General features: G+C 45.1%; 1 protein-coding gene across 1 annotated transcript in view; it reads right to left on the minus strand.

Annotated features, from left to right (window-relative positions):
- The window catches only part of DNAI1 (dynein axonemal intermediate chain 1), a 186220-nt gene that overhangs the window by 155190 nt on the left and 12733 nt on the right, over positions 1-18297 (minus strand). The window contains exons 4-6 of the mRNA XM_060761145.2: positions 17613-17693; positions 7790-7916; positions 3162-3304 (exon numbers count right to left, since the gene is read on the minus strand). Coding sequence (XP_060617128.2) covers positions 3162-3304; positions 7790-7916; positions 17613-17693 — 351 coding nt within the window. The remainder of the gene's footprint in view (positions 1-3161; positions 3305-7789; positions 7917-17612; positions 17694-18297) is intronic.

Genomic DNA, 18297 nt, shown 5'->3' on the forward strand with positions numbered 1-18297 from the left:
GTGCTAGAGAGAAGAGACCTGCATAAAGAAAACTGCTGTGAAAAGGAGAGAGAGAGAGTGTGCATTTACACATAGATGTTTGTGTCTCCGTTACCGAACTTCAATATAAAAGCCTTCCTGATTTGGAAGTAACCTTTGCTGTTCTTTCAGGAACCTCCTGAACACTTGGAGACATTTTAGTGGAAAATATTTTCAAAAGGGGTTTGTTTCATAAAGAAATAAATAAATGGTAAGACAGTAACAAGCGTAATCCTCTTAAGGCCCAATGGAATACCAACCACATCATTGTTGTACTCCTGTGCTGTCACGCACTGGGCCTATAGCAGTTGTCTTTTGAACAGGATGTGCTCTTTGTGCCCAGTGGGAAGCCGGGGTGCCTCAAGTGAGAGGCCCTAAGGATTTTCCTATACAGTTTTTAGAAGCTTGAAAGGTTTAACAAAGTCCTTTATTATTGCTTAAATCTTCAACAAACAATCAAATACTTCTTAGATCTTCAACTAATTAAACAAATGCTTCAAGGCTTTGAATCAACTGGTGGCTTTCTTAATCTTGTCCAAAAGGGACAGGCAACTGGCTTCATGAACTGTTTCTTTTCTTTAAGAGGAAAGAAACAGTTTAACCCCTCCTTGGGCAATCTACTTTCTAAACTTTGCTGGTGTGGGCTCTACTCCCGGCTCCAAACTGCTTCTTGGGTCCCGAGTAGACCTACCACTCAAGGCTTTGTAGATTCTCCAGCTGGAGTCCTTTGGAATTGTTTTCCCCCGGAATTTCCCCCGGATGCTGTGAGAAACGAAGCTTCTCTACAGGTGGAGCTAATCCACGTCGTGTAGCTAAGCTTTCCAATGCAAGACTGACCTAAAATGGCTCCCTCTCCTCCCAGAGCCCTGGGGAAAGGGGCGGAACCAAAACTTAACAATGATTGATGGGTCATTGGCACTATAATTGCAAACCAAGGGAAGCCACCTTATTGCAAAATGCATGGAACTTTGGAATACATGCAAACCCTCAAAGAAAGAAAAGGAAGTTGGACCTTTTGGTACAGCCGTACCAGCACAACTCAGAGCAGGAACACCTCTGTCCTTAAACTCCACACCAGCTTGGTATAATTAGCAAGTAGTTTACAGAAGAATATATGTAAACAAAGCAGTAAAAATGTTCAAGAAAGACAGTCCATGAGCTTCAAGGCACAAAGGTAAAACACAAGATCTGAAGGTATAAAATCCATAGAACAAGGGAGCATGAAAATCCAATACACAGATCAGGAGCCTGGCAAAACTTGGAACATGAAACTAAGAACACTTGGAAACAAGACTGTCATGAAATTTCAATGTTGATGAGACTGAGCTAACTCTTTGTCGGAAGCTCTTGGAATAAAAGCACACTCACATAGGCAAATCCTTGGATACAGCTTTATTTCCGTCTTACTATAGGCAATAGGAAGACAGTACTGGGGGTTACACACCAAATCTCTGTGTATATCACTCTATTGTTCCATCCCCCTCTTCTGGCTACATTCCTTCCTTTCTTCCTTTCTTCTCTACCTCCTTCCTTCCTTCCCCTCCTTTTTTCTTTCTCTCCTTTCTTCCTTCTCTACCTATTCTTGGACTGTAACTCCCAGCAATCCTCCTGATTGATCTGTCTACCTACTATCTTTATCTAATCTACTAGCTGTCCCCTGCCATGCGTTGCTGTGTCCCACATGGGAGTTCTGTGTGGAAGGTTTGGCCCAATTCTATCGTTGGTGGGGTTCAGAATGCTCTGCGATTGTAGGTGAACTATAAATCCCTGCAACTACAACTCCCAAATGTCAAGATTCTATTTTCCCCAAACTCTACCAGTGTTCACATTTGGGCATATTGAGTACTTGTGTAGAGTTTAGTCCAGATCCATCATTGTTTGAGTCCACACTGCTCTCTGGATGTAGGTGTACTACAACATCCAAACTCAAGGTCAATGCCCACCAAACCCTTCTAGAGTTTTCTGTTGGTCATGGGAGTCCTGTGTGCGCTGCTTGGTGCAATTCTATCATGCTATTTGATTGTGGGTGAACTATAGATCCCAGCAACTACAACTCCCAAAAGACAAAAATCAATATTTTTTTTGAATGAAGGACATATATTTGGTTGTTAGATGTATGCTGTCCAAATTTGGTGTCGATTTGCCAAGTGGTTTTTGAGTTCTGTTAATCCCACATACGAATATTATGTGGGATTAACCATGTACCATGCAGCTGTGGACAAGTCTACACAGGGACCACCAAACGCAGCGCCCAGACACGCATCAAGGAACATGAAAGGCACTGCAGACTACTCCAACCAGAGAAATCAGCCATAGCAGAGCACCTGATGAACCAACCTGGACACAGCAGATTATTTGAGAACACAGAAGTGCTGGACCACTTTCACAACCACCATGTCAGACTACACAGAGAAGCCATTGAAATCCACAAGCATGTGGACAATTTCAACAGAAAGGAAGAAACCATGAAAATGAACAAAATCTGGCTACCAGTATTAAAAAACTCAAAAATTACAACAGCAAAACAACAGAGGGGAAACAAACAGGCACATAAAATCACTCTCAACAAAAGATTCCCCCCAGGCACTTCCAAGCTATTGAATGCTAATCAAGGCGATCAGTTGAAACATTCACAGCTATCCCCAGCAGACAAGAGTCCTTTGTCCCACCCTGGTCATTCCATAGATATATAAACCCCTTTTTCCTACTTCCAACAGACCTCACTACCTCTGAGGATGCTTGTCATAGATGCAGGCAAAACGTCAGGAGAAAAATTGCCTCCAGAACATGGCCATATAGCCCGGAAAAACCTACAAAAAACCAGAATATTATATTTTTATTTATATAGATTATCTAAGAGAGTGAGGGGTAAAAACCAACAGACAATGAGTTAGAGTTCTGCAGAGTAGTTTCTGCAGTTAGGTGTTTAGTTTGTGGACATTTGTGTTAGGCTGGTGTGCTTGTTCCAGATTTAGTTTTACAAGATGTAGTAGTCTTAGCGTGATGTACTATGTAAATCTGCTTTCTTTGCATTGCCTTTCTAAAATGTTCTTTTCTTCACCTTTGGGGAAAAAATAGCATTAAAAATACCTAGCAACCCAAGTGAGCAGCTGCTTGGATGTCTCCATGAGAGGAGGCCTTACCTGCTGGTCCCCCTTCTCTCCTTCTTCTCCTTCTGCGGCTTCTCCCGTCTCCCCTTCCCCTTCCCCTTCTCCTTCCTCGTCCTCCTTCAGTTCTGCATCCAAGGCCTCCAGGTCCAGCACAACAGAGGCAACAGGAGCAATGGCTGCAAACCAAAGGCAGACCTAATGAGCCCAAGGCACCAGATTCTTTATTTTGGGGGTGGGGGGTGCATCAAACTCTTCAACTCCCACTGTATCAGAACATAGCTTTCCCTCTTTCGTCCTATAAATGCAATAATCTTTATTTGTACCCCGCCACCATCTCCCCAGGGTGACTTGGAGCAGCTCACAGAAGCACTACAAGTGCCGCATCTAAACCACAATACACAGCATAGCGATGGTCCTCCGCCATCAACTCCGCTGGACCGGCCATGTTGTCCGGATGCCCGACCACCGTCTCCCAAAGCAGTTGCTCTACTCTGAACTTAAGAACGGAAAACGGAATGTTGGTGGACAGGAAAAGAGATTTGAAGATGGGCTCAAAGCCAACCTTAAAAACTCTGGCATAGACACTGAGAACTGGGAATCCCTGGCCCTTGAGCGCTCCAGCTGGAGGTCAGCTGTGACCAGCAGTGCTGCAGAATTGGAGGAGGCATGAGTAGAGGGTGAAAGAGAGAAACGTGCCAGGAGGAAGGCGCGTCAAGCCAACCCCGACCGGGACCGCCTTCCACCTGGAAACCAATGCCTTCACTGTGGGAGAAGATGCGGGTCAATAATAGGGCTCCACAGCCACCTACAAACCCACAAAAATAGTAATCAAGGAAGACCATCTTACTCGTCCAACGAGGGATCGCCTAAGTAAGTAAGAAGTAAGTAACACAGCATACAAGTACACAAATATAAAATATACTAGCCGTCCCCTGCCACGCGTTGCTGTGGCCCACATGGGGGTTCTGGTTGGGTGGTTTGGTCCAATTCTATCGTTGGTGGGGTTCAGAATGCTCTGTGATTGTAGGTGAACTATAAATCCCTGCAACTACAACTCCCAAATATTTATTTATTATTTATTTCGCGTATTTCTACCCCGCCCTTCTCAACCCCCGAGGGGGGACTCAGGGCGGCTTACAAAAGGCACAATTTGAGGCCTACACAAACAGTAAAAATAAACATATATAACCAGCAATTAAAACAATTAAAACAATTAAAAACAATCCATTGTACATCACAATCAATAAGAGCAATCTTATGTTCAATGTGCGTCAGCTCAGAATCCATGAATTCCTGCCACACTGTCAGTTCCTATCAACTCTAGTCGTCCTTATCCTTTATCTATCTGCCAAGTTACCCAAAAGCCTGGTCCCAAATCCATGTTTTTAATTTCCTTCTAAAAGAGAGGAGGGATGTCGATGATCTAATTTCCCCGGGGAGCGAATTCCACAGGTGAGGGGCCACCACTGAGAAGGCTCTGCTCCTCGTCCCCACCAATCTCACTTGTGATAGAGGCGGGGCCGAGAGCAGGGCCTCCCCAGAAGATCTTAAACTCTGAGGCGGTACGTAGAGGGAGATGCGTTCGGACAGATACGCTGGGCCGGAGCCGTATAGGGTTTTGTAGGTCAAAACCAGCACTTTGAATTGTGCTCGGAATATCAAGATTCTATTTTCCCCAAACTCCACCAGTGTTCACATTTGGGCATATTGAGTATTCGTGTAGAGTTTGGTCCAGATCCATCATTGTTTGAGTCCACAATGATCTCTGGATGTAGGTGAACTACAACTCCAAAACCAAAGGACACTGCCCACCAAACCCTTCCAGTATTTTCTGTTGGTCATGGGAGAACTGTGTGCCAAGTTTGGTTCAGTTCAATCATTGGTGAGGTTCAGAATGCTCTGTGATTGTAGGTGAACTATAAATCCCAGCAACTACAACTCCCAAATATCAAGATTCTATTTTCCCCAACCTCCTCCAGTGTTCACATTTGGGCATATTGAGTATTCATGCCAAGTTTGGTCCAGATCCATCATTGTTTGAGTCCACAATGATCTCTGGATGTAGGTGAACTACAACTCCAAAACCAAAGGACATTACCCACCAAACCCTTCCAGTATTTTCTGTCGGTCATGGGAGAACTGTGTGCCAAGTTTGGTTCAATTCCATCGTTGGTGGAGTTCAGAATGCTCTTTGATTGTAGGTGAACTATAAATCCCAGCAACTACAACTCCCAAATGACAAAATCAATTTTTTGAGTGAAGGATGTACATTGGATTGTTAGGTGTCTTGTGTCCAAATTTGGTGTCAATTCGTCCAGTGGTTTTTGAGTTCTGTTAATCCCACAAACAAACACTACATTTTTATTTATATAGATAACATAGGTAGAAAAGCAACAATAGATGCAAAATCCCATTAAAAATATAAGAATTATAAAAATCCTAAAATGCAAAAAGAATAAGTGGCACAATCGAGTCATCAAGCTGGGCAGAATTACACATGGACTGTCAGAATAGCTATGTTTCTAAACTCATCTGAAAGGCTTGAAGAGAGGGGCAAGTCTAATTTCTTTAGATAGGGAATTTCAGAGCTGGGGAGCCACTACTGAGAAGGCCCTCTCTCTCGTCCCCACCAACTCGGAACAATGGCTTCAAACTATACGAAAAGAGATTCCATTTGAACATGAAAAATAACTTATTGATCGTGAGAGCTGTTTGGCAGTGGAACTCTCTGCCTCGGAGTGTGGTGAAGGCTCCTTCTAGGGAGGGTTTTAAACAGAGTCTGGATGGCCATCTGCCGGGGGTGCTTTGAATGCAATTTCTGCTTCTTGGCAGAAAGGGGTTCAACTGGATGGCCCACAAGGTCTTGGATGCTCTTAAGACTGTTTTCCCCGAGAAAGTCTTAAGGGTTGAAGCTTTTGTACAGGGGAAGCTTGCACACGTCCTGTACATTAGCTTTGCTTACTGATACTGACTAAAAAATGGCTCCCTTCCCAATTGCCCCGAGCAAGGGGCAGAACCAAAATTTAACGATGATGGATAGGTGACTTGCCCTATGACTGCAACCAAAAGAAGCCACCTATCTGCAGAGTCCCTGAAACCTTGGACTGCAAACAAACATTTAATACAAAGCAAATAATATTGGAGCTCCTGGTACAGTCGTACCAGGACAGTAATCTTTATTGTTTATGTGCTGATAGCATCACATGATGCATGTGTGAGGCCAGCCTGAGTCCCCCTCCTTCCTTCCTTCCTTCCTTCCTTCCTTCCTTCCTTCCTTCCTTCCTTCCTCCCTCCCTCCCTCCCTCCCTTCCTTCCTTCTCTTTTTTTCTTTCCTTCTCTCCTTCCTTTCTTCCTTTTCTACCTCTTTCCTCATTTTTCCTCCCTTTTTCTTTCTCTAGGAAGGGAATTCCAGAGATGGGGAGCCACTAACGAGAAGGCCCTCTCTCTCATCCCTACCAACTCGGAACAATGGCTTCAAACTACAAAAAAGGGGTAGAAATGCATGAAATAATAATAATAATAATAATGCAGTCATGCCGGCCACATGACCTTGGAGGTGTCTACGGACAACGCCAGCTCTTTGTCTTCGAAATGGAGATGAGCACCAACCCCCAGAGTTGGATACGACCGGACTTAATGTCAGAGGAAAACCTTTACCTTTACCTAAAAGGATTTAAATATTCAAACAGAGCCATGATGTAAACCCCGCCTCGACTTTTCCCTCTAACACAAATAAGCAACTAGCTCTCCAGTAGCATTCCCAGCAATAAAGGAATCAAAGAATCAAAGAATCAAAGAGTTGGAAGAGACCTCTTGGGCCATCCAGTCCAACCCCATTCTGCCAAGAAACAGGAATATTGCATTCAAATCACCCCTGACAGATGGCCATCCAGACCTCACTACGTCTGAGGATGCTTGCCATAGATGCAGGCGAAACGTCAGGAGAGAATGCCACTAGAACATGGCCATATAGCCTGAAAAAACCTACAACAACCCAGTGATTCCAGCCATGAAAGCCTTCAACAATAGCAGAAATATTGCATTCAAAGCGCCCCTGACAGATGGCTATCCAGCCTCTGTTTAAAAGCTTCCAAAGAAGGAGCCTCCACCACACTCCGGGGCAGAGAGTTCCACTGCTGAACGGCTCTCACAGTCAGGAAGTTCTTCCTCATGTTCAGATGGAATCTCCTCTCTTGTAGTTTGAAGCCATTGCTCCATTGCGTCCTAGTCTCCAGGGAAGCAGAAAACAAGCTTGCTCCCCACTCCTCCCTGTGGCTTCCTCTCACATATTTATCCATGGCTATCATATCCCCTCTCAGCCTTCTCTTCTTCAGGCTAAACATGCCCAGTTCCCTAAGCCGCTCCTCATAGGGCTTGTTCTCCAGACCCTTGATCATTTTAGTCGCCCTCCTCTGGACACATTCCAGCTTGTCAATATCTCTCTTGAATTGTGGTGCCCAGAATTGGACACAATATTCCATGTGTGGTCTAACCAAAGCGGAATAGAGCATGGGGAGCATGACTTCCCTAGATCTAGACACTAGGCTCCTATTGATGCAGGCCAAAATCCCATTGGGAGGAGAGAGGTGTTTCTTTCCCAGCTGGTAGCCCCAGCGCATGCATCCCTAGTGCACGCACCCCAAGAGCATGGCTCCCCTTACCGGCCCCCAGGCTCTGCCTCACGCTCTGCCTCCGACCCTCGTCCGAATCTCTGAAGACCAAGTTCCCACAAAGGGAGAAATGGACAGCCACTTGCTCCACCACGGTGGTTTGTTTGTAGGATCTTTCCTAGAATGGAAGGAAGGAAGGAAAAGACTGAGAGCGAGAACAGATATCCATGTACGCTTTCAAGAGGAAGAAGCAAGAGAGAAGATATATCCATGTATAAGCATAGAAGAAGCAACTTTTCATAGAATCATAGAATCAAGAGTTGGAAGAGACCTCATGGGCCATCCAGTCCAACCCCATTCTGCCAAGAAGCAGGAATATTGCATTCAAATCACCCCTGACAGATGGCCATCCAGCCTCTGCTTAAAAGCTTCCAAAGAAGGAGCCTCCACCACACTCCGGGGCAGAGAGTTCCACTGCTGAACGGCTCTCATAGTCAGGAAGTTCTTCCTCATGTTCAGATGGAATCTCCTCTCTTGTAGTTTGAAGCCATGGCTCCATTGCGTCCTAGTCTCCAGGGAAGCAGAAAACAAGCTTGCTCCCTCCTCCTCCCTGTGGCTTCCTCTCACATATTGATACATGGCTCTCATCATATCTCCCCTCAGCCTTCTCTTCTTCAGGCTAAACATGCCCAGCTCCTTAAGCCGCTCCTCATAGGGCTTGTTCTCCAGACCCTTGATCATTTTAGTCGCCCTCCTCTGGACACATTCCAGCTTGTCAATATCTCTCTTGAATTGTGGTGCCCAGAATTGGACACAATATTCCAGGTGTGGTCTAACCAAAGCAGAATAGAGGGGTAGCATTACTTCCTTAGATCTAGACACTATGCTCCTCTTGATGCAGGCCAAAATCCCATTGGCTTTTTTTGCCGCCACATCACATTCCTGGCTCATGTTTAACTTGTTGTCCACGAGGACTTCAAGATCTTTTTCACACGTACTGCTCTCGAGCCAGGCCTTGTCCCCCATTCTGTATCTTTGCATTTCATTTTTTCTGCCAAAGTGGAGTATCTTACATTTGTCACTGTTGAACTTCATTTTGTTAGTTTTGGCCCATTTTGAAGGCTGCTCATCCATCCCCACTAGGTCGCAGTCATGGGCAATCTTGGGCCCTCCTCCCTCCAGGTGTTTTGAACTTTATGCTATGCATTTCTATTCTATGTGTGGCACCTTCGAGTGCTTTTGTGAGCCGCCCTGAATCCCTTCGAGGGAGATGGTTTTATTTATCCTGTCATCAGCAACCATACCATTGTATTACATTTCTAACAGAACTAACAGATAAGGAAAACCCACAAATTTTGCAAACTTGGTAGTTGATTAAATGTCCTTTGACCAGTATCTGGCCCCTTGGAGTGCCTCTGGTGTTGCCACAAAAAAGTCCTCCCTTGTGCATGTGTCAGGGCTCAGGATGCATTGCAGCAGGTGGTCAGTGGTTTGCTCTTCTCCACACTCGCATGTCGTGGATTCCACTTTGTGGCCCCTTTTCTTAAGATTGGCTCTGCATCTCGTGGGGCCAGAGCGCAGTCTGTTCAGCACCTTCCAAGTTGCCCAGTCCTGTGTGCCCAGGGGGGAGTCTCTCATCTGGTATCACCCACGGATTGAGCCTGGGTTTGAGCCTGCCACTTTTGGGTTTGAGCCTGCCACTTTTGGACTCTTGCTTGCTGAGGTGTTCCAGCGAGTGTTTCTGTAAATCTAAGAAAACTATGTCTTGATTTAAGTCGTCGACGTGCTGGCTGATACCCAAACAGGGGATGAGCTGGAGATGTCTCTGCCTTGGTCCTTTCACTATTGCCTGCTACTTCCCGGCGGATGTCAGGTGGTGCAATACCGGCTAAACAGTGTAATTTCTCCAGTGGTGTAGGGCGCAGACACCCTGTGATAATGCGGCATGTCTCATTAAGAGCCACATCCACTGTTTTAGCGTGGTGAGATGTATTCCACACTGGGCATGTGTACTCAGCAGCAGAGTAGCATAGCGCAAGGGCAGATGTCTTCACTGTGTCTGGTTGTGATCCCCAGGTTGTGCCAGTCAGCTTTCGTATGATGTTGGTTTTAGCACCCACTTTTTGCTTGATATTCAGGCAGTGCTTCTTGTAGGTAAGAGCATGGTCCAGAGTGACTCCCAGGTATTTGGGTGTGCTGCAATGCTCCAGTGGGATCCCTTCCCAGGTAATCCTCAGAGTTTGGGATGCTTGTCTGTTCTTAAGGTAAAAGGCACATGTCTGTGTTTTAGATGGATTAGGGATCAGTTGGTTTTCCCTGTAGTAGGCAGTAAGAGCACCTAGAGCTTCGGAAAGCTTCTGTTCTACCACCTCAAAGCTCCCTGCTTGAGCGGTAATGGCACGATCATCAGCATAGATGAAACTCTCTGTCCCTCCTGGCAGTGGTTGGTCATTTGTGTAAATGTTGAACATGGATGGAGCAAGCACGCTCCCCTGAGGCAGGTCGTTCTTCTGTTTCCGCCATCTGCTTCTCTGGCCCTGGAACTCAACAAAGAAGCTGGAGGGAGATGGTGGTGGGGTGTAAATAAAGTTTATTCTTCTTATTATGGTTCCGGCCCAGTTTACCTGTCCGAACGTACTCTCCCCTATGAACCATCAAGAGCGTTAAGATCGTCTGGACAGGCCCTCCTCTCGGTCCTGCCATCTTCGCAGGCGCGTCTGGTGGGGACGATACAGGGCCTTTTCGGTGGTGGCCCCTCAGCTATGGAATTCCCTCCCAAATGAAATTAGATCTGCCCCCTTCCCTCCTGACCTTTAGGAAGCTAGTGTCTGAGACCGGCAATCGACTAATGGTACTAATCACAATATATGGACTGGACATACAGACTGAGTTGGACACAATTTTATCCTGGCGAACGGCTTTTATGTAATTTTATGTAATGTAATTGGTCACTTAATGTTGTGTATTATGTTTTAAGATTTTCAGTGTTATTTATTTATTTATTTCGGTTGCTTCTACCCCGCCCTTCTCACCCCAGAGGGCGGCTTACAAAGGCAGAATTCGATGCCGGCATCACATAACAGTAGTATAAAACAACATAGCAGCAATTAACAATTAGCAACAGTTTCTGCATTACAACAATAAAACCAATAAAACCAATAAAAACCACTTACACCTAATTAAATGGTCAGCGTTCACCATCTCATAGTCCAATTTCACTTTGTCAGTCCTGTCAGTCCTATCCGTCTGATTGTCCTTATCTAGTTGTCAGATTGCCCAAAGGCCTGGTCCCACAACCACGTCTTTACTTTCCTCCTGAAGGAGAGGAAGGATGTTAATGACCTAATTTTCCCCGGGAGTGAGTTCCACAGATGAGGGGCCACCACTGAGAAGGCCCTGCTCCTCGTCCCCACCAACCTCACTTGTGATAGCGGTGGGGTCGAGAGCAGGGCCTCCCCAGATGATCTCAAACTCCGGGGTGGGACGTAGAGGGAGATGCGTTCGGACAGATACGCTGGACTGGAACCATATAGGGTTTTGTAGGTCAAAACCAGCACCTTGAATTGTGCTCGGAACTGAACCAGTAGCCAGTGGAGCTGACACAGCAGGGGGGTGGTGTGCTCCCTGTATGACGCTCCGGTGATCAATCTGGCTGCCACTCGCTGGACCAGTTGAGTCTTCAAGGGCAACCCCACGTAGAGTGCGTTGCAGTAGTCTATACGGGATGTAAGAAGAGCGTGGACCACTGTGGCCAGATCTGACTTCCCATGGTAGGGGCGCAACTGGTGCACAAGTTTTAATTGTGTAAAAGCTCTCCCGGCCACCGCCGAGACCTGGGGTTCCAGGCTCAGCGATGAGCATTGAGTCTTTGCTGTTAGCCAGCCTGAGTCCCTCTGCAGAGGTAGAGAAGATTGGGATAGAAAAGTTTTAAATAAATAAATAAATAAAATAATAATAATAATAATAATAATAATAATAATAATAAATATTCATTCTCATCCCAGGCCATTTCGGGCCTAAGATGATGCCCGAAATGATGATGTCGGTCAGTGTCTTAGATGCTAAGCTGGCATGGTCTGATTTGTATCGATCTGTGAAAACTCTGTGGGAGGTTTTTTTTTTTTTTCCAGCTGAAGCGAGGGCTAAAAATACTTTAAACAAACGTGCTATGCCAGAGATCGCATGCGATATTCACAGCAGGAAAAAAAAGATTCTTGGTCTAAATGACGTATCTAAATCTTTTACGACTGGAGAAGAGTTATCTCCAGAGAGAAACTCTTCCCTTCGTTGATGCAGCTTAGAAAAACAACCAACAGAAGCAGAAGCAGCAGCAGCAGCAGTTGGGCACAAGAGAAACAAATTGAAATTGAATCCAGACAAGGCAGAGGTCCTACTGGTCAGTCGTAAGGCCGAACAGGGTATAGGGTTACAGCCTGTGCTGGATGGGGTTACACTCCCCCTGAAGACGCAGGTTCGCAGCCTGGGAGTGATCCTAGACTCACCACTGAGCCTGGAACCCCAGGTCTCAGCGGTGGCTGGGAGAGCTTTTGCACAACTAAAACTTGTGCACCAGTTGCGCCCGTACCTCGGGAAGTCTGATCTGGCCACGGTGGTCCACGCTCTTGTTACATCCCGAATAGACTACTGCAACGCTCTCTACGTGGGGTTGCCCTTGAAGACTGTTCGGAAACTTCAACTAGTCCAACGAGCGGCAGCCAGATTGCTCACCAGAGCGACATACAGGGAGCATACCACCCCCCTGTTGTGCCAGCTCCACTGGCTGCCGATTCAGTTCCGAGCACAATTCAAGGTGCTGGTTTTGACCTACAAAACCCTATACGGTTCCGGTCCAGCGTATCTGTCCGAACGTATCTCCCTCTACGTCCCACCCCGGAGTTTGAGATCATCTGGGGAGGCCCTGCTCTCGACCCCACCGCTATCACAAGTGAGATTGGTGGGGACGAGGAGCAGGGCCTTCTCAGTGGTGGCCCCTCACCTGTGGAACTCACTCCCAGGGAAAATTAGGTCATCAACATCCTTCCTCTCCTTCAGGAGGAAAGTAAAGACGTGTCCGAACGCATCTCCCTCTACGTCCCACCCCGGAGTCTGAGATCATCTGGGGAGGCCCTGCTCTCGACCCCACCACTGTCACAAGCGAGGCTGGTGGGGACGAGGAGCAGGGCTTTCTCAGTGGTGGCCCCCCACCTGTGGAACTCACTCCCAGGGAAAATTAGGTCATCAACATCCTTCCTCTCCTTCAGGAGGAAAGTAAAGACGTGTCCGAACGCATCTCCCTCTACGTCCCACCCCGGAGTCTGAGATCATCTGGGGAGGCCCTGCTCTCGACCCCACCACTGTCACAAGCGAGGCTGGTGGGGACGAGGAGCAGGGCTTTCTCAGTGGTGGCCCCCCACCTGTGGAACTCACTCCCGGGGGAGATCAGGGCATCATCATCCCTCCTCGCCTTCAGGAGGAGGGTGAAAACTTGGTTATGGGACCAGGCCTTTGGGCACTCTGGCAATTAAATCAGACAATCAGGCAAGTAAGACCAGCAGGATGGATGAATGGAACGAAAAACTAGATCTAGGTGTTAACAAACGCTGACCATGTAAGAGGAGAAACTGGGTTTGTATTTGGTTTTAATGATTTTATTGATTTTTATTGATTTTATGGTTATAATGCATGCATGTCAACTGTGAATTGTTGTAATTTTGTGTATGATTGTTTGTGATGCAGGCATCAAATTGTGCCTTGTTTCTGTAAGCCGCCCTGAGTCCCCTTCGGGGTGAGAAGGGCGGGGTAAAAGAACCCCAAATAAATAAATAAATAAATAAATAAATAAATAAATAAACCAGATTAGTAGGATGCTCAGGGTTCTAATATCATGTTGCTGTTTTCTTACCAATCTGGAAGGTGCCAGTAAACAAATGAACTACAAACTTGTCCTTACAACCGTCTTTCAGGACTTACGAGACATTTTTTCTCTACCAAGCTTTAGCCAATACCTTCAAACAATTCAGTGTGTTGCTCAGTAGGCAACAGCTTAAGGTTGCCTACTTGTTATCTTATGGGACAGCCAAGAGTCGGGCAGGGTTGCACTTTATCACTCTATCTGTTTAACTTGCAAACTGAACATACCCTATGTAAAACAGAATTAGAGTTGGAGGAAGGAGGGATGTTTCTGCCCTCAATGAGACCAAAAGTGTCACAAGAAATTCAATGTGCAAATTTGATAAATGTGAATTTAATATGATGTGTGGGAATGAATGGAAGAATGGAAGTTGTATGGATGGAGCTAATAATTTTGGAAACACCAGTATAATATTAAGGCCTGCAATGACTTACTACCTGCTTACTGCTTTGTGACTAAAACCTGTTAATGAGACCTGAAGAGTAAACTCTGATAAGAACTGGGACAGTGATAAAGGAAATGTTTGCAACCTTCCTTATGTTAAGAAGGAAGTCAACATAAGATCAACACCAACCAAGAAGATCAACATCTGGCCAGTTTCCAGGATGAATCCAGGATGGAAGATGTCTATCATTAATTTACAGCTTTGGGACAACATCAGCAGAATTTTCCTATAAAAGACTCAGCCTAATAATGCTCAAATCGTGGCAGACCAAGGAGTCTGTTCCACCCACCATGCTCTGCTCCATGGGAAGGACAGAGGTGGTGTATTCAGAGAGTGTCAGGTATGCTATGGGAAAGCATGATTCTGGACACTTTGGGGCTTCTTCAACAGTGACAAATGCAAGATACTCCACTTTGGCAGAAAAAATGAAATGCAAAGATACAGAATGGGGGACAATGCCTGGCTCGAGAGCAGGACGTGTGAAAAAGATCTTGGAGTCCTCGTGGACAACAAGTTAAACATGAGCCAGGAATGTGATGTGGCGGCAAAAAAAGCCAATGGGATTTTGGCCTGCATCAAGAGGAGCATAGTGTCTAGATCTAAGGAAGTAATGCTACCCCTCTATTCTGCTTTGGTTAGACCACATCTGGAATATTGTGTCCAATTCTGGGCACCACAATTCAAGAGAGATATTGACAAGCTGGAATGCGTCCAGAGGAGGGTGACTAAAATGATCAAGGGTCTGGAGAACAAGCCCTATGAGGAGCGGCTTAGGGAACTGGGCATGTTTAGCCTGAAGAAGAGAAGGCTGAGAGGAGATATGATAGCCATGTATCAATATGTGAGAGGAAGCCACAGGGAGGAGGAGGGAGCAAGCTTGTTTTCTGCTTCCTTGGAGACTAGGACGCGGAACAATGGCTTCAAACTACAAGAGAGGAGATTCCATCTGAACATTAGGAAGAACTTCCTGACTGTGAGAGCCGTTCAGCAGTGGAACTCTCTGCCCCGGAGTGTGGTGGAGGCTCCTTCTTTGGAAGCTTTTAAGCAGAGGCTGGATGGCCATTTGTCAGGGGTGATTTGAATGCAATATTCCTGCTTCTTGGCAGAATGGGGTTGGACTGGATGGCCCAGGAGGTCTCTTCCAACTCTTTGATTCTATGATTCTATGATTCTATGTTTGCAACCTTCCTTATGTTAAGAAGGAAGTCAACATAAGATCAACACCAATCAAGAAGATCAACACCAACCAAGAAGTGTAAACATCTGGCCAGTTTCCAGGATGAATCCAGGATGGAAGATGTCTATCATTAATTTACAGCTTTGGGACAACATCAGCAGAATTTTCCTATAAAAGACTCAGCCTAATAATGCTCAAATCGTGGCAGACCAAGGAGTCTGTTCCACCCACCATGCTCTGCTCCATGGGAAGGACAGAGGTGGTGTATTCAGAGAGTGTCAGGTATGCTCTGGGAAAGCAGGATTCTGGACACTTTGGGGCTTCTTTCTTAAGGGAAGAGGAAGAAGTGCGCTTTTGGAGTCTTGGATTTTGTGCAGGGAGTCAGGTTCTGCTGTATGGAAAACAGAGTTCTGGTCCTTGGCACTGTTCTTAGGGAAAGAAGTTTTGGCATTTCAGCATTCTGAAGTTATGGCGTTATGGAAGTTTTCGAACTATGCATTGGCAGGCTGCAGGAAAGCAGGGTCTGGCCTAACAGGTGCTTCTCCAAGGAGGGAGAAAAGGATATGGCAATATTTGGATGCATAGAATCATAGAATCAAAGAGTTGGAAGAGACCTCATGGGCCATCCAGTCCAACCCCCTGCCAAGAAGCAGGAAATGCAAGAAGCATGCAAGAAGCATGTGGATGAAGCATTCATCCACATGCAAGAAGCATGTGGATGAATGCGTGTACATGTGTGTGAATGCTGAGTGAAAATGTAATTCCCCTTTGTTTGTTTGTTAACCAATGTAATTGTAAATCCAATGTAGTTGCATAGAATCTGTCTGTCTGTATGTCCAATGTCATTCTTTGTCTAAATGTTTTCTGTAATCTGATATATCTTCTCACACTGGAAATTGCAATAAAAAGAACCTATGCTTCAAAGTTATTGAAAAGTCATTCATGACATAATGTACCCTGTCCCATTGGGATCACAGCACTCCCCCCTGCCCCACATCACGGAAATCCACTGAGTTAGCATCCCTACAACTCCAGATTTGGAAAACCAATTGCCTGATTTCATTTCTGGTCTGTTTTTTTTTTTAAATCTATTTATTAGAATTTTCCGACACAAATATAATACCATCACATCCATTCATTGTTAGAAATTCAGTTACTAAATTACATTCTGGAAACATATCACATACCATATAACACATATCACATTATAATTACCTAGTGCTCTTATCTGTCTCCCCTTCACCTTACCCTTGTGTCTTACGATTTTATACCCCTCCCCCCCCTCCCCCACCCTTCAGGGAACAGTAAATACCTTAATTCAGAACTTAATTTAATTGAACAATTGTATAAAGAGAATGGTTTAGCACCTTGTATCTTTCATTTCCTTCCACTTTTTCTATCAGTCTTTCCCATTTCTGCGTCCAAGTTTTCTTAAGTCGGCTTGTTGTGTATTTGCTTCTTTTTTCGTAGATGTACTCGTGGAGCATATATTCTGCTAAATACTCATACCATTTTTTAACCTCCCATTTTCTATAATCTTTCCACCCCAACGCTACAGTTGCTTGGGCAGCTAATATCATGTATTTTATAATTTCCTCCCAGTCTTTGCAATTATCTTTTTTGTCTAATTTCTTTGTAAAAAGTTCTATTTTATTCAAGGCCAGTTTATAACCTATTATTTCTTCCATTTCCTTCATTACCTTGCTATAGAACTCTTGTACTCTATCACATTCCCACCACATGTGGGAATAAGAGCCAATTTTCCCACATCCATGCCAACAAAGTTTTGTGGTGTTTTTTGTCATCTGGGCTATTTTAATTGGGGTTCTGTACCATCTAGTCAATAATTTCCTTTGCGTTTCTCTGATCTTTATATGCTTAAGACTTTTAATTGAGTCAATCCAATTTTCTATTTCTAAAACTTTATTATTTAAATCTTCTTTCCATAATTCTATCAAGGCTTGTTTCAAGTTATATTGTATTCCGATTAATTTCTCATAAATAAACCCCATCAGCCCCTTCTCCTTTTCTATTTTCCATTTTAGAATTTGGTCTAGGGCTGTTTCAGGGCCTTCTTTTTTCTTCTCTTTAATGATCCTTTGTTTTAATCCATTCCAAAGAAGCCAATTACCTTGACCGCATTTATCCTTTATTGTCTCCCAATCCTTAATTGTCCCATCTGAGTTCAAGAGGTCTTTTATCAGATTCATTCCATTCTGTTTCAGCTTTGTTATAACTTTACCAAATGTCTGTTCTGGTCTGTTTTGAGGGGAGATGTCTCGCCTGTTTGTCTGCGGCCCCTCTTTGCCGCCTTGGAGCCCAAAGCAAGGGAAGCACTTACTTTGAAACTGTATCGGACGATGTTCTGCGGGGCGTGCGGGTTGTTGGCCGTCAGGATCCGGGTGATCTCCTCTTTCAGCTCCTGCGTTTGGGGAAAAGCAGAAGGTCAACTCTGAGAGACCTCCTACTGTTTAGACCAGGGGTCCTCAGACAAGGGCCCTCCAAGATCATTTACCTGACCCTCGCTCAGGATCAACCTAAGTCTGAAATGACTTGAAAGCACACAACAGGAACAACAACAACAACAATCCTATCTTATCAGCCAAAAGCAGGCCCACACTTCCCACTGAAATACTAATAAGTTTTGTTGTTGTTCATTCGTTCAGTCATCTCCGACTCTTTGTGACCTCATGGACCAACCCACGCCAGAGCTCCCTGTCGGCGGTCACCACCCCCAGCTCCTTCAAGGTCAGTCCAGTCACTTCAATAAGTTTACTTGTTAAATTTGTTCTTCATTTTAATTACTGTATTGTTTTTAAGTGGTTTTTTTGCACTACAAATAAGATATGTGCAGTGTGCATGATATTCATTTGTGTGTGTGTGTTTTTCAAATTATAATCCGGCCCTCCAATAGTTTGAGGGACTGTGGCAAGGCCCTTTGATTAAAAAGTTTGAAGACCCCTGGTTTAGACTGAATCTCTTTCCTTAGATTTTGAGAGAGACCTGCAGTTTGCTCCCGTGAACCT

Source organism: Anolis sagrei, chromosome 2, assembly GCF_037176765.1.
Source record: "Anolis sagrei isolate rAnoSag1 chromosome 2, rAnoSag1.mat, whole genome shotgun sequence".
NCBI lineage: Eukaryota > Metazoa > Chordata > Lepidosauria > Squamata > Dactyloidae > Anolis > Anolis sagrei.